This window comes from Castor canadensis, chromosome 16, assembly GCF_047511655.1.
Source record: "Castor canadensis chromosome 16, mCasCan1.hap1v2, whole genome shotgun sequence".
Lineage (NCBI taxonomy): Eukaryota > Metazoa > Chordata > Mammalia > Rodentia > Castoridae > Castor > Castor canadensis.
In genome coordinates this window covers 41,130,066-41,154,914 of record NC_133401.1, presented here as the reverse complement: position 1 = coordinate 41,154,914, position 24,849 = coordinate 41,130,066, and the positions used below count along the sequence as shown (strand labels likewise).

General features: G+C 38.5%; 1 protein-coding gene across 4 annotated transcripts in view; it reads right to left on the bottom strand.

Annotated features, from left to right (window-relative positions):
* The window catches only part of Simc1 (SUMO interacting motifs containing 1), a 55,445-nt gene that overhangs the window by 5,968 nt on the left and 24,628 nt on the right, over positions 1 to 24,849 (bottom strand). For all 4 annotated transcript variants that reach the window (XM_074058691.1, XM_074058692.1, XM_074058693.1 and 1 more), the window contains exons 3-7: positions 23,622 to 23,854; positions 22,924 to 22,993; positions 18,584 to 18,738; positions 11,196 to 11,348; positions 8,999 to 9,127 (exon numbers count right to left, since the gene is read on the bottom strand). In XM_074058691.1, the coding sequence (XP_073914792.1) occupies positions 8,999 to 9,127; positions 11,196 to 11,348; positions 18,584 to 18,738; positions 22,924 to 22,993; positions 23,622 to 23,854 (740 nt within the window). The remainder of the gene's footprint in view (positions 1 to 8,998; positions 9,128 to 11,195; positions 11,349 to 18,583; positions 18,739 to 22,923; positions 22,994 to 23,621; positions 23,855 to 24,849) is intronic.

Here is a 24,849-nt window from a genome sequence, read left to right as displayed (position 1 = left end):
TTGGCACAAAAGGTATATTAAAGTATCTCTTTCAAAAAGCTGACATGAACAGAGGCAAGAGGTATGCCGTGGACCATGTGTAACAGATACATGAGGTGCTATGGTGCTCCAGAGAAACACAGAAGAGAGCACTTGGTTGGGGACTGGAAGCATTTCTGGAGGAGGAGGCACTGAAAGCATTTCTGGAGGAGGAGGCACTGAAAGCAGTGGTTTAGGAGGAGGAAAGAAGGCTCAAGGCAGAGGCATTTCAATGGAGAAAAAAATTCAACAACAGTAAAGCAGAGCATACAACTACACACTGGAGCTTCTTAGATTTCAGAAGCTGGAACTGAGTCTCAGAGGGACTCTTGTCCTTGATTTTGTCACTCTACTCAGTGACTTCCATAGCACAGGTACGCTAGGGGCACTGTCAGAAGCTTCTGAGGAGAGAGACAAAAAGCGCTGTGCTTCAGGAGAGCAGAATGCTCTCATTCTTCATAAAGCAGGTAGCTTCCCCAAAAGCTAGGAGTGTGACACAGGGTGTGTCTCTGGACTGCCTGGAGGTTCCTGGTTTGTTTGGTAGTCTTTCTCCAGTTTTGCATGTCAGGTCACATTCAGGGAGGCAGATAGGGAATGGCACGAAAGAACATCATGACTTGCTCAGTTGGCAAGCACCAGATCCCTCACCCCAGACCTGAGGGATCTTTCTCCTACAACATCCTGCCCCTCTGCACTTTTGCAGTAACTGGAAAAACAGTGGATTTTCTATGCCACCACCATTTATAAGAGTGATAAATAAATAAGCCAGATGTGGTACAAGTTTGTAGTCCCAGTTACTCTGGGGGGGCTGGGTGGAAAGATCACTTGAGCCCAGGAGTTTAGAGTAAGCCTTGCAACACAGTGGGATTTTGTCTCAAAAACAAAACAAAAAAGAATCTATTCATTTTTATTTTTTCCCTTACTTTTGTTTTTCCAACAGACACATATTTATATAAGACAAAGTATGAATATTTTTTACCTTTGCTTATTATTCAAAAGGTTTAAAGAATATAGAAATTTCACCTCATTTAAAAAATTCTTTCTTACTAAGAAAACCCTTTTCTGGAGAATTTCTTCTTTTATGCAAAAAACTTCAAATTATTACACTTGCAAGCTAGCCCTCAAATTTTTGGTCTATTACTCTCACAAGACAACTTTCCTGTTTAGTAACATTTTATTTCACACTGTATTTTTTTCTCTCCCAATTTTTTTGGTAGTACTGGGGTTTGAACTCAGGGTCTCATGCATGCTAGGCAAGTACTCGGTCACCATTTGAGTCACACCCCCAAACCTTTTTTGCTTTTAGTTTTCAGGTAGGGGCTCATGTTTTTGCCTGGTCCAGCCTGAATCCCACATAGCTGGGATCACAGGAGCATCCTTACTGACATGGGGTCTCGAGAATTTTTATGTCTGGGTTGGCCTCAAGCCACGATCTTCCTGATCACTACCTCTTGAATAGCTGAGATTACAGGTGTGACCACTGTGCTCAGCCTCTCTTCTAATTTTTAACCAGGGTTTAAATTTGTCCTGGTTTTATAATTCACAGATAGTAAACTCAGAGGTCTACAAAGAACAAAGTAATCTCGATGTATTGAAGACAGTAGGAACTGGATGTGGAATTGTTTATACTAAATCAAGTTCAAAATTTTAAAACAAGGTACAAAGGAAGGCCAACGTCAAGATACATCCTTTACACAGTACATGGTATTTGACTTATCCTTCTAACATAAAGAATTATTCAGCCAGATTAAATACTCGAAATGACTATTTTCACACATTGGGCAAACTACAAAGAACTGCTTGAGAACCACCCTGACAACGCCTAGAGCCCAGTCTTGACAGCAGAGAGCTAATGAGCTACCAAGCAGGATAAAAGTGAACACTCTTTAGGGAGCGGGTGGGGGTAGGGGGGCAGAAATGACCCAAACGTTGTATGCACATATGAATTAAAGAAATAGAAAAAAGCGAATACTCTTTAAAGAAAGACAACAAAATTCAGACTTCTAATGAAATAATGCCCACTATGTCCACATTCAATAAAAATTACTACCCAAGGGAGAAAGGCTCCTTTAACTAGCAGTAGAATGTCCACAGAAACAGAGGTGACACACATATAGAAATTAGTAGACAAATACTTTAGAACAGCTATTATAAATTTGTTCAAGATTTTTTAAAGCAAGCAAACAAAGATGTACATAATGAGTGACCACATGAAGATTCCCAACAAAGAGAGAAGCTATAAAAATGAATCACATAAACTGGGTGCTGGTGGCTCATGCCTGCAATCCCAGCTACTTGGGAGGCTGAGATTGGGAGGATGAAGGTTCGAGCCCAGCCCTGGAAAAAAGTTGAGGAGACCCCAATCTCCAAAATACCCAGAGCAAAATGGACTTGGAGGAGTGGCTCAAAGCCCTGAGTTCAAATCCACAAACCCAAGTCCCACAAAAAAAAAAAAAAGAAAAAAAAAGGAGCCACATAGAGAATAATAAACTATCTGGAATAAAAAGAAAAATCACAGAACAGGGCCAGCAGCAGTTGGGTCACTGCACAAGAAAAAAGATCAGGGTCCTGAGGGCTGTCCACACTGCAACAGTGAAAAACAAAACCAAAATCAAAAAGACAAAGCAAAATCAGTAAGTAAAATCACATTGGAAAATGCCAGAATCATAATGATCTGTGGAACAGTGTCAAGCAGTATGACATACACTCTGATTCTCAGTAGAAGATGAGAAGCTGGGACAAAAAAAAAAAAAAAAAAGGCATGTATGGAAATATCACAACAAAACCACCTTGTACAAATAAATATACGTTAGTTTAAAAAGGGAAAGGCACGCCGTGTATTATACTCAAAGACATTACACAGGGAATAACAATGAGAAATCCCAGACCTTTTTTTCTCTCTCTCTGAAGCTGGCAATCCAACCCACCTTGAACATGCACTACACCACTCAGACTCTCCTTCAGCGCAGAATTTGTAATGACTTTTCATCAGACAATAAGCCACCAAAAAAATTTAACATATTAAAAACAAATAAAGAAAAAATACCTATCAATCTAGAATTCATTATGCAAAAACACCCTTCATAAATGAAAGTGAAATAAAAACTTTCAAGATAAACAAAAACCAAGGGAATTCAGTATCTGCCCTACAAAAACCATTCAAAGATGTGAGCTCTTTGGCTGGAAAAGAAGTGGTACCAAATGGAATCTGGATCTTTCAGAAAGAAGGGAAAGCATTAGGAATGGTAAATACAAAAAATACTGCTCCTCCACCTCAATTTACTTGAAAAAAAAAGAAAAAAAAACAAAACAAAACAACTAAATGTTTAGGGAGAAGTTAAATAACACATGGGCTATGAAATTCCTTTATGTTACAGAGCATAGCATTAATTCAAGGCAGACTATAGTAGGTTTAAGATGTATATCATAATTCTAAACACAACCATGAAATTTTTTTTTAGAAAAAGCATTTTTATGTCTTTTTAAAATTTTTATTAGCATATATTCATTGTACAGGGGGAGATTTGTTGTGACAATTCTGAATAGCCTTATATTGTCAAAAAAAGTGTTAAAGAAAAAAAAAGCATTCTTTGTCTTTTGGCAGTACTGGGGTTTTGTGGTTGCTAGACAGATGCACTACAGCTTGAGCCAAGCCTCCATCCTGAGAAAATGCATTTGATAAAATTCAATCCCCACTCATAATAAAAACTCTCAGAAAATTAGGAATAGAAGGGAACTTCACTTTAAGTTGTTAGTGAACATCTACCAAAAACCTTGTTGTCAGCATCAAGCTCACCATTAACTGATGGTGAGCTGATGCATTCATTAGTAAATGATTAATTGATGGACTGACGTTCTTCTCTTTAGACCATGAACAAAGCAAAGGTGTTTGCTCTTACCACTGCTAGTCAACACAGTACTACAAGTTCTAACCAGTGATGCAAAGCAAGAAAAGGAAATAAAAGATATACAGACTGGAAAGGCAAAGATTTTCAGCTAGCTAAAAAAGCAAATTCCAAGTATATATTATGTAAAATGAACATAATCGTTTTTTACTTTTTTTTTGGCGGGACTGGGGTTTGAACTCCGGGCCTCATGCTTGCTAGGCAGGTGCTCTATCACTTGAGGCCACTTGGCCAGTCCTGACTTTTTACTTTTGGATATTACAGAATTGTAGGAATACAATAGCACAAAGGATTTCTGTCTAACCTTAATCCCTTTCACCTGATTTCAAGTGTCAACATTTGCTACATCTTCTTTACCCTTCTCTGCCTCTTGTAGACACCATGCTTAATTTATCCCTACATACTTCTGAGTACAAGTCCTAAAAACAAGGACACTTTCTTGTATGACAAAGTACAACGATAAAAGTCAGGAAATTAATATACATAGGTTAGCATATTAGCCACAGACCTTGATACGATTCTCATTATTGTCCTAATAATGTAATTTCTGGCAACCTAAAATTACAGATCACAGGTTGCATTTAGTTATCTATTGTTTAAATGCTCCATAATCTGGACCAATTCTTCAACTTGTCTTCTGTGACACTGACGTTTTTTAAAAGCACAGGTTTTTCTCCCCCATAGGTTGTCTCTCATTGAAGATTTGTTACGTATTTCCTCATAAATATGTGACACATTTTTGGCAAAAATGTTGTTATTCTCAGTGCATCATATCAACAGGCACATGATCACAACTTGTCTTACTGTTGGTGTTGTGTTTGACTTCTTGATTTAGACAGTGTCTCCATTGTACTGTTATTTTCCTCTCTGTAATAAATGAGTACCTTGTAGGAATATACTTTCATAATACAAAACTACCTTGCTATACCATAGACTTTCACCATTTTAGCATTCATTCATGCCTGAATGCAATATTATTATGATGGTTGCAAGCAGTATTTTTTCCCTAACTCATTTCTTCTTACATTTTTGATTGGTATTCTACTGTAAGAAGGGTCCCTTCTCTTCCTTACTGTTGGTATTGGAAGCATGGATTTCCATTTTATTCAAAAGTTTGGAACTCTTCACTGTTAGCATCATTTTGAAGCTTCAGTTACCCCAGATTTGGCCAGTGGAAGTCCCTTTAGGCTGACTCATGTGTTGTCTGACACACTCTAAATATTTTCGAACACTTTCTTACTTCCTGACACAAAATGTTTCAGATTTATTTTGTACTTTCCCTTCTTCAGTTCTGGAATCAGTCATCTCTTTAGGGAATTCCTGCTCATTTTAGTGGAAACTGCACTTAGAAACAACAACATGGGTGTATGGGCTGGAGGAGTGATTCAAGTGGTAGAGCGTCTGCTCAGCAAGTATGAAGCTCTGAATTCAAACCCCAGTACTGCCAAAACAAAACAAAAAACCCAAAAAATCCAAAAAAACAAACAACATCAACAAAACCAACAAAAGATGTGGGTACGAGATGAGCATGCTGCAACTGAGGCTTCCATGCTCACTCACATGTAGAGGTAGGAAACAGATGATGAACACACACATAGTGCAGCTATGATGTAGATGAACATGTTCTCACACACCTACATCTGTATTGATTAGAAACCACAACTCATACTGATACCTACAATTCCGGTCCAGCACCAAAATTCCTTTTATCCTTTCCCCTTTTCGTATGTGTAACTCTCTTCCCTGACAGTGAGAACCTTCGCTCTCATTATTCATAATACCTTTATGTGCTAACCCCTAGAATACACATAAAATCATTTTTGAATTGTTAATTCATACTTCAGTGAAAATGAAACTAGTAACTAGAGTTCAGTATTTATTTACAATTTGCTTAGTCTTTAGCATGAGGGCATTTAGTCCAAATGCTGTGTTTTAAGATACTGGACAGAGATGGAGAATAGATTAGTGGTTGCTAGGACTTGGGAAGGATGGGTGGTTTGGGCTCTAAATAGGATGCATGAGACCTTTGTGGTGATGGAAGAGTGTGTATCTTTCTGTTTTTTTTTTTCTTGACAGTACTGAGGATTGAACTCAGGGCATCATGTTTGCCAGGCAAGTGCTCTGTCTCTTGCATTGCACCCTCAATCGTTTTTTGCTTTTAGTTGAGGGTCTTAACTATTGGCCAGGCCAGCCTCAGACTGCAAATCTCCTACTTCTGTCTGTCAAGTGGCTGGGACCACAGATGTGCACCACTATGCCTGGCTTGTTTTTGAAGTAGGGTCTTGTTAATTTTTGTCTGGCCTAGTCTCAAACCAAGACCCTCCTCTTTCCACCTCCTAAACAGCTGGACTTACAGGTTCGTACTACCAACCCCAGCCATTTCTGTATCTTGAAGGCAGTGTTGGGTTATATACATCTACATGTGATAAAACTGCACAGAGCTATACATACATGAATACATGTAAAATGGATGGAATCCGAATAGTTTTACATTGTACGGATGTTAATTTCCTATTTGTGACATTGTACTATAGCTATATAACATGCAATCACCAGGGAAAAAACAGGATAAAGGGTAAAGAATATCTCTTTCTAATACTTTTTGTAGCTTCCTACAAATCTATAATTATCTAAAAATAAAGAGTTTAAGGGCTGGATTTGTGGTTCAAGTGGTAGAGTGCCTGCCTCAGAAGCACGAAGCCCTGAGTTCAACCCACAGAACCACCAAAAAAAAAAAAAAAAAAGTATAAAAAAGTTATTTGGGCTTGTTACTTTCCCTCCCTATTATTGTATTAATATAAAATATAGTTAATTTGTTTATATTCTATTTTAAGCACTCCTGAACTTCCTCGATTTCTTCTTTTTTGAGTATATAAAACATTAATATGGCTCCAAGAAGTTTAAAAAAAATTTTTTTTTTTTGGCAGTACTGAGGTTTGAACTCAGGGACTCACACTTGCTAGGCAGGCACTTTAACACTTGAGCCACTTCACCAGTAAGTTTTTAACTGTATAAAAAAGCAAACTCAGGAAAGTATCTACCACCACCGTCACCACTGCCATATTGCCATCCCAGTCCAGTACCTTTTGTTTGCCCCATTCTCACCCACCCAAGGGTATGTTAGTCTGTGATTTATCTTTCTTTCCACAAGTGATCAGGGTCATGTATATATTTAGATTTCTCCTTTCTTAGAAAAAGATGTATTACACATGCTCTTACATAGTACAGACTTCTGTTTTTTTTTCTTCACAATATTATTTTGGAAATCAGTTAATAGAAGTTTTCCTCTTACTGATTTTTATTTTTTTGTTCCTTTACTTTTGAGGCAGGGTCTCACTATATAGCCTAGGCTACCTGAATGGGAGCTCCTCCTGCATCTGCTCCTGTGTGCAGAGATTACTGGCAAGAGCCACCATGCCTTGCTTGCTTATTACTGTCTTTTCCTAACTGTGTAATACGGCATCATATAAATACACAACTACATTTACATAGAATAGGTTAGGTATACATAACACCACATGTAGCTTTCCAACTACGTATGTCCTATGTAGGGCCTTTTGGTTATTTCCAATATTTTGCGAATACAAAGTGAATATCCTTGTGCACATGTGTTTTGTATTATTAGAAGTATGTCTTCAGGGTGAATTCTAAAGTGAGATTGCTGGGTCAAGAGGTAAATGGAGGACAGGAAGTGTGGCTCAACTGGTAGAGCACATGCCTAGCAAGTGCAAAGTCCTGAGTTCAAACTCCAGTACTGCCAAAAAAAAAAAAAAAAAAAAGGTAAATGCAGCCAGGCATGATGGGACATGCCTGTAATTCCAGTATTTGGAAGGTAGAGGCACAAAAATTTAAACTTTGACACTAGCTTGGGCTACATACTGAAATTCTGTCTCAAAGAAACAAAGAAATAAATGCACATTTAGTTCTGTTAGGTATTGTAAATTCCCCTTTATAGGCTCACACTGTTTTTGCATCTCCATCAGCAATGAATGAGTACCTGCTTTCTCACAGCCTCACCAACACAGCATGTCATTATTCCTTAAAGTCTTTATGATTCAAATAGGCGAGAAATGGGATCTCAGTGTGGTTTTAATTTATTTTTCTTTAACTATGAGTGAAGTTGAACATTACAGGAAAATAAAATCACAGATCATTACCCTTTATAAACATAGATACAAAACAATAACAAAATATTAGCAACTTGAATCCATTCATATACAGAAAGGATAACATGCAAACCTTTTATTCCAGGAATGCAAGTTTAGTTACGTTTAAAAAATTAACCAGTGTAATTCCCCACATCAACATAAGAATAAAGAATAAAAATTATGATTATCTCAATAGATTCAGAAAATTTATTTATTTATTTATTTTTAGAAAATATATTTAGAAAATCTATTTATTCTTCAGAAAAACACTCAGCAAAACTAGAAATGGAAAGAATCTTCCTCAAGCTGATGAACAGCACCAATTAAACACCTGCAGTTCACCTCACATTTAATGGTCAAAGACTGAATGATTTCCCCTAAGATCAGAATAAGCCAAGGATGTCTGTTCTTACCACTTCTTCAACATTCTACTGGCAGTATTAGCCCATGTCATCAGGAAAGAAAAAGAGGCAAAAGGCACACAGATTGGAAAGGAAGGTGCTAAACTCTTTATTTGCAGACATCATTGTAGAAAATCCTAAGAAAACTACAAAGAAATCAAAGTAGAATAGATGAATTTATTAAGAATGCAAGATTTTTTATGTATTACCAATAAACCATTGGAAAAGGATATGGCTATAGAAGGGAAATTTAGGCTTCATTTAGGGTGTTCTGCCTTTTCTCAAGAAATTATACATTAGCTGTATATAATAACAATTAGTTAAGAATCTCCTTCTTTCAAATGGTCAAAGAGATAAGCAATCCACCTACCCTTTTCTTTCTTTTTTCAATTACAGGTTGGGGTTTTCTCTTTTGAAATTCTGTTTCTTGCAGGCAGGATACATGGAAAAGTTAATTTACAAAAAATCACTTCCTGTAAATATTTAGTTCTCTTTTTTAAAGAATCAACAACAAAGCTAGACTCACCTCTGACTCCTTTCAGGGATGTCCAGCACAAATCCAAACATCATCTCAGCAATTTTATTGGAGCTGCAGGTGGGAGTCCTGTCAACCTCGACAGCTATGGACAACATCCTCTGAAGCTGACACACAATCCTGAGTCCAGAACACAGCACACAGTGAGTGGAAGGACCTGGCAAGAGGCCACCTGGGACTGAGAAGAGGTCCCCACCACTGTACACAGAGAATAAAGACTATAAAAGGATCTTGTAAAGCACGTACTAGGTCAGGGAGAACTACTCAAGTCATCAGCATGCTTTAATTGAACAGTTTTACCTACCTGGATCCCTTTTGCCAGATCATACTATCTGAACCTCTCAGAACCTGGAGGTGAGCTATAAAAGCAAGCTGCCTTTAAATTTAAAAATAGAACCATATAATCATAGGGTCTAGAGAACTTTAAGGACTATCTACTCTATAATTTCCCTATTATATAAATGAAGAAGCGGTCCAAAGTAACTAAATAAGGAGAATAATAATTTTCTCCTATCATGAGTGCCTTTACAATGCAGTAGTTTCTTACTTTATTCAGTCTCAGAACGTCCACTGGTGGAACCTGATCTTCTCTCCCATCAGATCTGACTGTGGGAGAGAGTAAGCCTGACGTGCATTAGAAATCTGGGTAAGGCTTCAAAAGGGGAAGACTGGCCCAATGCCAGCCTTTTTATGTATTATTTGTGATGGAAGAAAAGGCTTTGTTTTCAGAAAATGTGTTGCCAGTGAAACAATAGATGGACAAAGGGCTTTGGCATCAGATTCTGGCTTTACAATGACAAATCAACAAGTTACTAGACTGCTGAGTCCTTTTCTCATGTATTAGAAGGGGGAATACCATCTATTTCATAAAGTCAGATAGGCACTCAACTGGTAAATAGCAGCACCTGTAAGTACTGTTGGTAAGATCACAATACAATTTACTTATAGGGGGCCATGTTGTTATTTCTATGAATATTTAAACAAATTTATGATTATTATTATATGAAACTAGAAACTGCATCTGCCTCCCTCTTGGGTCTGTATGTGGTACTCCTGGGATAAACCCACTTTATAGAGTGTTCCGCAATATGCTCAAACAAATAAACCACTATTCTAAAATAGCCCACCTTTACAAACAAGATTATCTCCTAAATTAGTTCTGTAAGCCTAATATGAAAATCAAGTTGATCCAACTACATTATAAAACAGCACTGTAAAGTTAGGCACAAATGTGACTGGCTTTCACTAATGATTGACATGGGACCCTGTATTCTTGTGGAAGGATACTCTAGCCTCTAAATCCTAATATCTTTCAAAGAATGCTATGACCACACTCTCTTTCTCTTTTTGCATCACTGGGGTTTGAACTCAGGGCCTATACCTTGAGTCACTCCACCAGTTCTTTTTTTGTGATAGGTTTTTTCAAGATAAGGTCTTGTGAACTATCCGTCCAGGTTGGCTTTGAACCATGATTCTCCTGATCTCTGCCTCCTGAGTAGCCAGGATTACAGGCATGAGCCACTGGTGCCTGGCCCAAGACCACTCTCAACTCCATAAAAGAACTGCCATGAATCTCTTTCCATTCCAGTCTGAGATAATGGGACCTGCCGTGGTCTGCCCCATTTTTGTTATACCTGCAGGTTGAACTGACTATTTTTCTCCCAGAAATAAGGCAGTAAACACAAGTCCCCAAGGACTAGAGGTAAAGACTCTCTGTTAGTGGATACCTGAAGTGAAGAGTAGCTATATCCCTTTACTGTCTCTTGGAACCCAGGAATGTGAGGATAGGGTCTTCTGGCTTTTGTTTAATTTCTGCTTTGTGCATCTGTATTTGCTTTGTGAAGTCTTATTTATCTAGGGGTGAAAGAATCTGCTTTTGTTTTACCTTTGGAGTTAGAAATTTAGCCTGTTAAAATTTTATTTATTCAAAAAAAATTTTAGAATTAGAAATTTAGCTTTTCAACTAAGTCTTTAAAAAAAAAAAAAAAATATTTATTCTGGTTCTGGGGATTGAACCCAGGGCCTTGTGCATGCAAGGCAAGCACTCTATTAAACTAAGTCTTTAAAAAGAATCACTCTGTGTTACAGAGCTTGTTCATTGTGAGGAAGCTGCTCTCCAGGACTTGTACTCTTCTCTGAAAAACTAAATCCCAGTACTCTGGGAAAGACAGTTTGGCTTGCTCCTTACAGCTGACTGGTGTTCTTGTTCAGGTTAGACTGTGGAGGAGAGCGGCTACTGCTGAATGTCAAGATTCCTGCTCCTGAGGAGGTCTGACTGCCATTTGGGAGCGAGGTCAATCCATCATCAGTTATTGCTTTGACCAGCCACTTGATAACATCTCTGTAGTGGAAAGAAGTAAGAAAGAAAAAGTTTAAACTTCTGTTGTATTTGTGGTACACAGGACTGTATCCTTAACCTGGACTCTCTGACCCCTAGATTTCCTCAAAGGCAGCAATGGGAGCCTTTCAGGCTCTTTCTAATATTTAAGCACATCTAATGAATATGCCATATTTAATTGCAGCCTGGCTTTAAAAGCTAACTAAAATATTAACAGTTTTCTTTGAGTTATAATTACTGCTTAGCATCTCTGGGACCCAAAAGCACTGTGACTTCCTGACCAGGTGGAAAGTTTGAGCAGATGACTATTGCCAAGTGTCACATATTAACACTAATACCTAAGGTTTAGAGAATGAGCAGTGGAGCCATACTAATACAGGGCGCAGGCTCTACAAGTCAGTCAGGGAAAGACAGCTCACGTAGTCCACATTATTGTGATGAATACTTAGATAGCAAGATAAAAAAGGGCGGATTGAAAACATACACCCAATTTGTTCCCTTTTCCAGCCCCAATACTTCGGTAAGTGTCCCCAAGGAAGAGGAGAGTAGACGACAGTGCAATTTTGAAAGGAAGATGGCAAATGAAAGACACTCACTCCTATACACTATTACATACCAGTAAAAATGAATGGCTACAGTAAGAGATAAAGAACAATATGGACAAATTTATACTCTAAAACAAGCAAAAATACAAGTTTCAATAGATTAAATAAAGCATGATGCCTTTTAATATAAAGCTAAAATGAACTAAAAATACACACTTTATGGAAGGAACACACATGTATGCTATAAAACTGCACAGGAAAGAAAGAGATGAAATGAACACTCAGGATGATGACTACTTCAGGTTCAGGGAGGTGTAAGGTGGGTGATAGGGTTTTATATGTGGTGTAGATATAGGTAATTATCAAGGTCCTACTGTTTTGATTTGGAGGCAGGTTAAGAAATGCTGACTACAAAATTAAAGGTAATTAATTAACTAAGCAAATAAGGCAAGTGTGTCATGTTTTAAGGATGATGTTTAATCCAAGTCTGTGACGTTGGGAAAAAAATAGATTGTAATTGACTTAGCAGACTGAGAAAGGTTAAACCCTAAGCAAGCAGCAGAAGAACAATTCTATTTAATTCTAGCTACCAAAAAAAGAAAGGAAGGAAAAAAGAAAGACAGAAAGAAAAGAGTAACAACATTAGATTTCTCTGAAGTGAGAGTGAAAGGGGGTAAGTTAAAATAAGTAGTAGGAGGGTGACCTAACCAATGTACATTGTAAGGCTATTCGGAATTGTAACAATGAATCCTCTCTGAACAATAAATATATCCTAATAAAAATGAAAAAAAAAGAACAATACAGGCTTTCTGTTTATAAACAGACCAAATTAAAAATTAACAATGAAAACAAACAAAAACAAGCCAGGCGCCAGTGGCTCATGCCTGTAATTCTAGCTACGCAGGAGGCAGAGATCAGGAGGATTGAGGTTCAAAGCTCGCACAGGCTACCTCAAAAAAAGTCATCACAAAAACAGGGCTGGTGGAGTGGCTCAAAGTGTAGGTTCTGAGTTCAAACCCTGGCACTGAAATAAATAATTAAATAAATAAATTTAAAACAGAACAAAACAAAAAGAGCCTACAGCAGGAGGATAAAGAGTTCCAGGACAACCTGGGTTACATAGCAAAACCCTGTTTCAAAAAATAAAAATAAAAATAACTAAATAAAGAGGTAGATAGAACATGCGAAATAAAATAGCCTCACTAGGACAGCTTGAAAGCTCCTTAAGAAATTTCTAGAGCCCTAGATCTTCTTCCCCAGTCCTGTAGACTGAAGGTCTCCTTTACAAAAAAGTGACACAGAGGGCCTCCAGCCTGGGATACCAGCGGCATTGTGGAGCAGAGGCACTGAAGCACTAAATGAACACAGGCATTGTGAAAGCAGAGCCCCGGCTCATTGTCCAAACCTGTTTTCCAAAACGTGTTTCTCTTTTATGTAGGAGATTGGAAATTTTCTTTGGTAAATCCAACCAGCCCAAGAAGAAAGATCTGAAGACTCTGTGGGAGATTTTCTGAAATGAGAAACTAGTTCCACCTATAGGGAGGTGCAGAAATAACAAGTCCTTCCATGTCTTCAGAGCTTCCATCATTTGAGTCTCTTACCTTTTTTTTTTTCTGAGGCACTGAGGTTTGAACGTAGGGCCTCATGCTTGCTAGGCAGGCACTCTATCACTTGAGCCATTCTGCCAGCCCTTTTTAGTGTTGTGTTTTTTCAAGACAGGGTCTTGGGAACTATTTTCCTGGGCTGGCTTCAAACCATAATCCTCCTGATCTCTGTCTCCTGAGTAGCTAGGATTACAGGTGTGAGCCACTGGTGACTGGTTAAGTCTCTTACCTTTAAATATGGTTATATTACCAAGGTTTACCAGACATCTGGAAAGCTTCTAACATAAGAGACAGAGACCAAAATAGTCAAACCCAAAACAACATCCCCCACCCCAAAGGCAACTAACTTGGAGAAAGTGGATGTTATATACAGAATCGGAGGAAAAAGCAAAACCAAAAATCTAAATCTATCATTAATATCATGGAAGATATGAGATGGGCCCAAGAAAGAACAGAATACTATTTGCTATTTTTAGCAAGGAACAGGAAGAGAGAGAGACACATACACACACAGAGATAGAGAAAGGCGGTGGGGGTGGGGGTAGGGAGAGGGTGGGAGGGACAGGGAGAGAGAGAGGAGGAGGAGGAGGGGGAGGTAGAGTGGGAGGAAGAGGAGGAGGAAAAGGAGGAAGAAAAGGAGGAAGAAGAAGAACCAACTCTATACTTGTTTTCCAGAAACGAAGGATTATTTTTCATACTGAAATGACCCACTGAATACTGAACATCATGGATGAATACAGACCTACAGCACGCAAAAAGGCCAAAAGAGGAAAAAAGTCAGGACATATACAAAGAATCAGTAATCAAAATAGTTTGACTTTATTTATTTATTTTTTTGTAGTACTAGGAATGAATGCAAGGTCTGCCACTTAAGCCATGCCTAGATTCCTTTTGTCTTTACATTTATTTTCGAGATAGGGTTTCATTAACTTTGGGCTGGCCTTGAACTCATGACTCTCCTGCGTCTGCCTCCTGAGTAGTGTCACCGCAATCGGGTGATTAAAGATCTGTAGAAAAGTTATGTTTAAACTAAATGTCTGGGCTGGTGGAGGGACTCAAGTGGTAGAAGGCCTTCGTAGCAAGCGTGACATCCTTAGTTCAAACCCCAGTACCGCCAAAAAACAAATACTAACTAAATATCTATGTTCAGTCTACTTAACAGCAATATGTGAGAAGAAGGTATTTTAGAGATATAAGATCTCAAAAACTTTACTTCCCATGTAACTTTTTTTAGGAAGGTACTAGAAACTGATCCATCAAAACAAGGGAATAAGCCAGGTGTGGTGATGCACACCTGTAATTCCAGATACTTGGGAGGCTGAGGCAGAAGGATTGTTTGTTTGAGTCCAGGAATTTGAAGCCAGTACGGGCAACACAGCAAGACCCCATCTAAAAAACAAACAAGGGAGTAAGCCAGGAAAGAAAAAGACATGGGACAAACAAGTAAACCAACAGAGATCCAATGTTGGAAAGAGGTAAATGGATGCTGAAATTTATCATGCATATTGCAAAGAGGACAATCAATCCAATATTTTGAAGAGGTCAAAATATTTCATCTCAGATCTTCAAGAAGAAATTAATTAGGCCTTCCACTGTGAATAAACATCTTGAGGATAGACTGACCAACTAACAGAGAATTGGAGGTTGTCTTCTACTAAGAAAAGAAAAAAACTAAAAAAAGACAATCAGATATCAATGAAAGTAAAAGCAGTCACAGTACACTGCTATCCTCTGACTAGCTATATAGTTGTTGTTATGGTTTGGATGTGAAATGTTCTCCCCAGGTTCATGGGTGAATGCTTGGCCTCCAGCTGACTGTGATTTTGGGAGATGGTGGAAACTTCAGAAGGTGATGAGGCCTAGCTGGAGGAAGTATGCCTTTGGAGGTAACCTGGTCCTCCCTCTCTGCTTCCTGCCCACCATGAAGTTGAAGAACTTCCTGCACCTGTCTCCCCTACTCCATCATGTTGTTCTGAACAAGCACACAGGGCCAAGCAACCAATGACTGAAATTCTGAAACTGTCAGACTTAAATTGTTTCTGTCAGGCATGTTACAGCAACTGAAAAACTAACTAAAACAATCACAGTAATAGATACTTCGAATACTGATTTAAACAAAATTATGATATCATTATACTACTTGTACTGGGTAGTACATACATAAATATGTATATATGTGTTAGAAGTAAGGTGGAAAGGAAAAAGAGCTAACTCCTCATCTTTTCTTTAATTTTATTTTATTGTTTTTACATTTACTTACCTGTGTATACATTATTTGGGCCACGTCCCCCCTCACCCTCCTAATCTTTTTTTATCAATTATTGATAATGGCCAACAATGAAAATTCAAGTGGCAAGACAAGCATGTTATTTAGTCACATGGAGGTAAATACCAAAATCAAAATATAAAAAAGATCAAGTCAAAGAGTTGGTAAAGGGAAGTGCAGGTGAGGTTACTGTGTTTCTTAACTTTTAAGAACTAGTTTACTTTAATCTTTTTTTTTTTTTTGTGGGATTAGGATTTGAACGCAGGGCCTTGCTCTTGCTAGAGAGGTGCTCTACCATTTGAGCCACACTTCCAGCCCTAGTTTACTCTTTGTATGCAGTTAAAAAAAAAAAAAAGAAAGAAAAGAAAATCTCTTAAAAGGGAGTCATATGGAGACTTCTCCCTCTTTTCTTCTCTCAGAATTCCTCTTTGAGGAATTTTACATACAATAAATTGTGTAGACTCTATTTGATGAGTTTAGATAAATATATGCATACATCTGTGTAATCACCACCTCAATGTAATACTAATGTCTTAATGAATCAAATAATTTCCATTCCAGCTGGAACAACCCATTTCTTTTTTTACTGTATAAGCATGAAACAGAAGACTTGACTGGTATTTAGAGGCCATTAATATCCTCCCCAAATGCCTTAGAAGGAAACTAAGAACTTGAATATGGGTGACAGCCTCTATACAAGAATGAATACAGAAATCTTAAAGAGGCTGAAACCACCATTAGAAAGGGACTAAGGTAGAATGTAGATAATTAGAGATGAACCAACTGGGAGTACAACACATATATGCATGGAAATACTACAAGGAAACGCCCTGCATAGCTACCTTTATCTCAAACTAGCAAATATGTCATGTTTTTCTTTTTATCTTTTCTCTTCTGCAAAATCGGAAAACAGGAGAGTGGAACAGGCTGAGAGGGGAGGGTTGGCACCAGTGGGAGGGGGGAGGTGGTGGGGAAAGAGGGTAGGAGAGTGAATATGGTGCAAAAAATGGGTACATGTGCATGTAAATGGAAAAATGATACTTGTTGAAACTGTTCCATGAATTGGGTGAGGAGGGGATAAAGGGTAGTGGTAGAAGGGGTGAATTCAAGTATGATATAGTTGGTACATTGTAAGAACCTTTGTAAATGCTACAAAGGTACCCCCATCCAGCACAACAATAAAGGGAAAAAAAAAAAAAAAACGCAAGAATTACACTCCACGCAGGGAGAAGCTCACACCACAAGAAGTTGTGGCTCATACCACAACCATGAGAATAGGTCATTTTGTGACTCTGCTTCCCACTAAGGCCAATGCCTACATTCACAAAGTTTAATGGTAGACATAGTTATTCTCATTATTTAAATTATTTTTATTTTTCACCCAACTATACTGTCTTAAGCTTTTTGTAGATTCTTTACATTCTTTTTTTTGTGGTACTGAACTCAAGGCCTCACACTTGCTAGGAAGGTGTTCTACCACTTGAGCCACTCCACCAACCCAATTCTATACATTCTGATTTTCTATCCCTACAATTGTTAACATTTAAATGTTGCATAAAATGCCACAAACAGGCATGCAAATTAAGGGGGGAAAGTGAACAATGCCCAAAACAGTAAGAAACTTTCTTATTAGAGAAGTTATAATGTTCAATATCCCATGTTTACCACTGAAAACGATTCTCAACAAATCTGTAAGAACATGTGGATATAAAGATGAGTAGTAGTTTTGATGTGCCAAAACATAGGGATGCTACCACACTTTCCTAGTGAGAACCATTTCCAAAAAAGCAAGGGATAAAGTTCCAGGAGGAAAGTTTCAGCCTTAGAGCCCTGCCCTGGAAATCACATTTCCCCCTTTGCATAAGTACACAGTAATTTCACATTCTGAAGCTCCCAGGAGCTTTGATCCTGATTCTAAAAAAAAAAAAAGAAAAATTAAACAAAGAATACAAGCTTGCTAACCATTGTCAGATGATTTGATTCTGATTCTAAAAAACAAACAAGCAAAGAATACAAGCTTGTTACCCATTGTCAGATACATGATGTTGTCCTATTACTTTTCCGAAACTAGGAATTATAAATGAGATTAATGTTGAGTTCATCAGGGAGATGGTCACAATATAAGTTGGAAAGTTTATACACATGAAGGTTTGTCTCTGCATCTCACAAGGTTGTTTGGACAATACTGAAATAATCAGTGAAAGTCTTATGGTCTGGAGAGAAAAACTACTTGAGCTATAGTGCCTGTCATGTTGGCAGGATTTCTTTATGATTCTACACAGTTTTAATAATTATCTTTGTCACAGTATCTGGTGATGAGAAAATCTCATCCACCTGATAGTTAGTGGCTGTGATGGTTAGTTTTGAATGCCAATTTGATTGGATTAAGAAATACCTAAGAGATTAGTAAAGCATTTCCAGAGATGATTAGAGCATGAGAACTCTGACCTCATGAATGAATGGCTTAATCCATTGATGGATTCAAAAGCTGAGCAGCCTTTTGGGAGGTGGCAGACCTGTGGCAGGCAGGGCCTGGTTGGAGGAAGTAGGTCACTGGGAACATGTCCTTGGGTAATATCTTGCCTTAGCTCTTTACTATAACTGCTCTACTCTGCTTCCTGTTTCCATGAATTGAACAGTTCTGCTAATACCACATCCTCCTTACCATCATGGACTGGAACTTCTGAAACCATGAGCTAAAAATCCTTTCCTTCCAAAAGTTGTCTTTCTTAGGTATTTAGTCACATAGACAAGAAACTGACTAATACACTGCCCACTTCAGCCCCTACTCCTGTCATCCAGGGCTCCTCTGGCGCTCATTACCTGATATTGTGCGGCTGCTTGTCACAGGACAGCACAGTGTTTGCAATGGACTGCTGCAGGTGATGTCGTTGCTTCCTCAGGATCTGTTGAAAGTCGTCTTCCAGGGTCTGCACTACATAACGCAGAAAAAGGACTCGCCCAGGCAGAGTTTGACCCTGTAGGAGAAAGAATGAGAAGCCTTTCTCCTCAGTCTCCAGGTTGATGATAACACCAGGTCCAAGAGAAGGTCAGCAAATTTGTCTGAACCTAAAAGAGAGGCTTCTCGGAGAGTGCAGGTAGTCTAGGTCAGAGTAAAAGATAAAGAGTCACACTCAATAAGGTTTTTAGAGACTCAGGTTGTGAGATTAAATTTACTTGTAACTTTTTTTATGTGGTACTGGAGTTTGAACTCAGGGCTCAAGCTTGCTAGACAGGTGCTCTACCACTTGAGCCATACCTCTAGCCCGTATATTTAACTATTTAAGAAATTGGAAAACTTTTCTAAAATGCTTACACCATTTACATTTCCACCAGCAATGTATGATACTTACCATTTCACATAAGAATGTCTCCACATTCTTGCCAATGTTTATTATGTTTTCTTTTCTCATAATTAAAAAAATTGTGATAAAATACATTAAACTCCTATCTTAACCATTTTAAATGCACAATTCAATATCATCATGTCTTGAATATGAAATGTGTTTAAGCCTTGGTCTCCAGCTGGTGGTGTTATTTTGGAAGGTTGTGGAAACCTAAGGAGGTGGGGCCTACAGAGGAAGGTAGGTCATTGGGGGCGTGCCTCTCTGAAGGGCATATTTTCTGCCTCACCCATTCCTCTGTTTCCCCTACTTCCTGACTGTCATGAGATGAGCAACTTTGCTCTGCCCTGCCCTTTTGCCATGATGTTCTGCCTCGATATACTCAGAAACAATGGAGCCAGCTGACCATGGAGTAGTTGAAACCTCTGAACCATGAGCCAAAATAAAATTTTCCTTTCTTAAATTGTTTCTCTCAGGTATCTGTCACAACAACAGAAACTCTGACTAACATAAGTAGTATTCAGATAATTCACATAGTCCTGTGAAAGACTCCAAAGTTTTATAGCCACTGAACAGCAACTTCTCTTTCCTTATTCCCCCCAGCCTCTGGGAACCACAATTCTATTTTCTGTTTGTATGAATTTAACTGCTTTTGATACCTCATTTAAATAGACTCACATAATATTTGCCTTTTATTGACTGGCATTTATATAAATGTAATTTTTTTGGCAGTACTGAGGGTTGAACTTAGGGCCTCACATTTGCTAGGCAGGCACTACACCACTTGAGCTACTCTACCAGGCCTTTTTTGTGTTGGGTATTTTTGAGATAGGATCTCATGAGCTATTTGCTAGGGCTGCCCTTGAACTGAGATCCTCCTGATCTCTGCCTCCTGAGTAGGTAGGATTACAGGTGTGTGCCCCTGGTGCCTGGCCTTGACTGGCATATTTCTCTTAGCATAGTGTCCAAAAGTTTCATTCACTCTGTAGCATATAACAAGATTTCCTTCCTTTTTAAAACAGACATATCCCACTGTACCACATGTTTATCCATTTGGGTTGCTTCTTTCTCTGGCTATTGTTAAGCATGCTGCTGTGAACATGTGTAGTAAATACCTTTTGACAACTTACAAATCTCTTCAGTTTGTTTTCATATATACCCAGACAGAGGATTCCTGGATCATACAGTAATTCTATTTTTTGAGGAACTGCCATGCTGCTTTTCCATAGTAGTGGCATCATTTTACAATTCTCCAAAAGTACACAAGGTTCCATTTTCTCCATATTCTTGCTAAACCCATTTTTTCTGTTTTTTTTTTTTTAATTATTTGTGAGCCAGGCACTGGTGGCTGAGCATGATAGTAAATGCCTGTAATCTCAGCTACTCAGGAATCAGAAATCAGGAGGATTGAAATTGAAGGTCAGCAGGGCAAAAAGTTGGTATATACCTATAACCCTAGCTCCATGGGAGGCATAGGTAGGAGGAGGATAGTCTGAAGCTGTCTATAAGCAAAAGTGAGACCCTATCTGAGAAACAAAACAAAAACCAACTAAAGCAAAAAAGGGCTGGTGGAGTGGCTCAAGTGGTAGAGCTCCTGCCTAGCCAAGTATAAGACCTTGAGTTCAACCCCAAGTACTACCAAAACAAAACACAAATTTTTTAATAGCAGCCAATCTAATAGGTAGAGTGTTAGTCAGATTTTTTCATTGCTATGACAAATACGTAAAAGAAACAATTTCAAGCAGGACAGATTTATTTCGGCTCATACTTTCAGAGGTTTCCTTTCATGGTTGGCTGGTTCCACTGCTTTCAGACTCTTAGCAAGGCAGAAACCTCATGCAGAAGGGTGTGGTGGTGTGGTGGAGCAGAGCTACCCACCTCATGGTGTCCACAAAGCAGAGAGGGGTCCAGGAACATGACCTCCAAAGGAATGGCCTTAGTGACCTAGCATTCTACCACCTGAGCTACATCCCTGGCCCTTTTGTTTTTTATTTTGTTTTTGAGATAGGGTCTTGTTAAGTTTGCCTGGGCTGGCCTCAAACTTGTAATCCTCCCATCTCTGCCTCCAGAATAGCTGGGATTATAGGCATGTACCACCATTCCTCACTTGGATTTTTTTTTCTTTTTTGAGACAATAATACCTTATTGGTCATGGGTTGGCCTGGACTCTGCAGCTACTCTGGTCTCTAGAGTTCTCACAAAGGTATTCTGGCCTATACGTTGTTAACTCACTATCTCCTTTGGAGAACAAGGGTCTGGAGCTTTCTAGTGTGCCATCTTGCTGATGTCTCCCCACTCATTCCTACTTAAAGCCCTCTATAATCTATCTCACTCCAATCTGGACTCACTGCTGCCATCCATTGCAATTTTGGGACTTTTTTTTAAATACGCTTTTGGAATTGATCTAGTGTACCCTGGATTCCACGTCTCCCTCTTTGGGTATTCCCTTAGTTCTTAGATGTACACCAACAGGTGACCTGCTAAGAAATACAGTGTGGGAATACATTTTCACGTTCCTACATATCTGGAGATGTCTTTATTCCACCTCATACCTAACTTGTAGTCTGGCTTAATATAGAATCCTAAATTGAAAATCATTAGTTTTATCCAATCACTTTAGGGTGAGCAGACAGAAAGGTGGCAGTTCAACTTGGGTGGAGGGTTAGGGGCGGTGATCCCTAAAGTCAGAATGTGGTAATTTTTTTTCTGATCACCAACTCTACATTAGCTATTTTTATTTATTACAGATGGCTCAATGGTTTCTTTAGACAATCTTTTGACTTTTTGCCTAAAGGGTAGATAACCTGGCTACTGAATTTTCTATGCTGAAGAATGGAGAGGTTGACTGACTTTCACCAGATATTCACTTTCAGCCTGTATCCAACTCATATCCTTTACTATGTATATACATTGTGCTTCTGAGTCCAAAACCTTCTGGACCTCTAATGGGAAGACTTCCTCCTTCATTGGTTGTGACCTCTTCCATTTTCACATTTTATTGATTAATTTTATTATTTTATTTCATCTCATCTCATTTTATTTTATGAGGTTCTGGGGTTTAAACTCTTGTGCTTGCTAGGCAGGTGCTTTACTGCTGGAGCCACCCCCCAACTCTTTCCATGTGTATTCTGAGCCTGTGGCTTTCTCTGCCCAGCTTCAGCTTTATCTGTCCTCACTCCTATAGTTTCTTTTAGATCTTCCAAATCTTTGTTCACATCTATTGTCTTCCCTTACTTTCATAGCCAAGAATTTATAAATTTCTCCATTTATTCATCAGTATTTTTTTTTTTTTTTTTTTGGCTACACTGGGGTTTGAACTCAGGGCCTTACACTTACTAGGATGGTGCTCCCTTGAGCCACTCCACTGGCCCTCTTTCATGATGGGTTTTTTCGAGATAGGGTCTCTCCAACTATTTCCCTGGGCTGGCCTCGAATCGAGATTCTCCTGATCTCTGCCTTCTGAGTTTCTAGGATTACAGGCATGAGCCACTGGCACCCAGCAGTCCACCAGTATTTTTATTTTTATTTATTTACTTTTTTTGGTGGTATGGGGATTAAGCCTAGGGCCTCCTGTCTGCTAGGCAAGTACTCTAGCACTGAAGTACTTCATTGGCCCTGTTACTAGTATTTTTAATGGGATCTCAAGGAGAGGGAAATGAATATATTCATATTTGAATTGGACTACAAGCACAGATCATTTAGTAATAATTTTTTTGGCAGGGTGTGACTATCAGGAGAGAATATTCAGTATACTGCCATTTTTCTTTATAGTTAAAACTTCCTGTGCAAAGGGACACACCTCCATGATTATTATGTTACCTCTTCCTCCATGACATAGGTGAGCAGCTTCCAGTCCCACTCCACTGCCTTGGCATTGGCTGGATGTAGCCTGAAAGTCAAGTGACATCAATTAGAATCCTGAAGAATTTAGTGAAGAAGGACTAGGATGTGGAAGATGATAGAAGGTAAAAGACACCTCTTCAGTGTTCTGGCCCACCCTCTAGGTACCATACCATGGCAATCTGAGGGTAGACCAACAAGCTTTACCTATAAGGACCCCAGGATGAAATGTAATTTGTTGAGGTAATCACAATATCCTATCCCCTCAATTTACAGTGGGCTCAAAAATGGGCTCACGTTTTATATGAAGTCAATTAGATCCTATTAGTCTCAACTTCAGAACTCTTGTGTTACTATAATGGAAATGAACTCTCCCACTTGAAGTGTCATAAAAGCTTATGGCTGAGGACTGCCATGTGGAACCCAAAAACAGAACAAAAGCAAAACTGAAAAACAGATCATGATAACCATTGCTGAACACAGACTCTTAGTCCTAGGTTTCCAGTAACATAAGTCACAAAATTCTCTTTTATCAGTGATTGAAGCTAGTTTTGACACTAATATATTAGGAAACCCTCCCTAACGGTTAGCTGAATAAACCTGGGGCAAGAGAAAGGTGGCTCTGGGTCCAGGTTCCCTAAAAGATTTTGCCAATGGCCAATTGTTATAGTTCATACTGTTGGATTTTCATAAGAAGCATGTAGGCCTCCTTGAGGACATCCACACTCTCAGAGCCACTGAGCAGGATTTTCTGGATGATGTGAGCCACAATATCTCTGGGTGGATAATGCTGGGGCGACACAAAGTCCATCAAAAACTGCACAGTCCCCAGGGGAAAGTTTTCTTCAATGGTGTTGGTCACCATTCTTAGTCTTCGGTGAGGGATGGGTTCTAATTTTTGACTCTTGCTCTGTAGAGATACAAAGAAAGAAATGAGGATCAGTTTTTATAGTATATAAAAGCAAGAGGTTCTGAAACAGGTTGAAGACAGCAAAGTTTTCCATTCATTTCAAATATTTTACAATTAAAAAAATTCGACAGACAAAAAAGCTTATTTTAAAATCTTTTAATGAGGGCTGGAGGCATGCCTCAAATAGTAAAGCATCTGCCTGCAAATGCAAAGCTCTGAGTTCAAAGCCAGTCCATGAAAAGAAACAAAACAAGAACCCTTTAATGACATGGGGAAGTTAAATAGTAAGAATTCTAAATTCTACATATGACATCATTTTATCTATGTTAAAATATAACAGAGAAAGGAAAATACAAGAGTCAAGTGCTAGCCTAAGCTGATTTTGGGGTGAAGATGACAATCAGATACTGAAATAGAGAGAGATGATAAGACTTCAGTATGTTTCACGGGTAGGAGAAGACTCCTATTTTGTTGTTCTTTTGAGACAACAGTAAATATTAAGTTGGTTTTCCCTGCAAAAATTTGTACATAAACTGTGAGAGAATGTGTGAAGTATCCTCAGTGTTTGGGTGGTGGAATTAATTTAGTTTTTCCTTGCTAAGCTTTTCTGTATTTTTTCTACAATAGGCACTTATTAGTTTTATAATTAGAAGAAAAAGATTAAAAAGTTGGGTTGGTAAGAGAATATAACATTAGTGATAATTTTGTAGATTTCATTTATCCTCACTTAGTTCTTACAACTACTCCAAGAAATATATACCATTATGGTTCCTATTTTGTAGATAAGGAAGCTGAGATTTGGAGGGCGGGTATTCGTTACAAAAGCTGGCTTCAAACAAGGTAGCATAGTAACTCCAGAGTCACCCTTTGGACTCCTGCTTTCTATAAACAGGAAAACAACAAATGTTAAAAACCCCAATTACCAAAAAATTTAAAATGGCTATGTATAAAAAGGGTACTGGGAAGGAAATACACAAATTATTCACAATAAATAC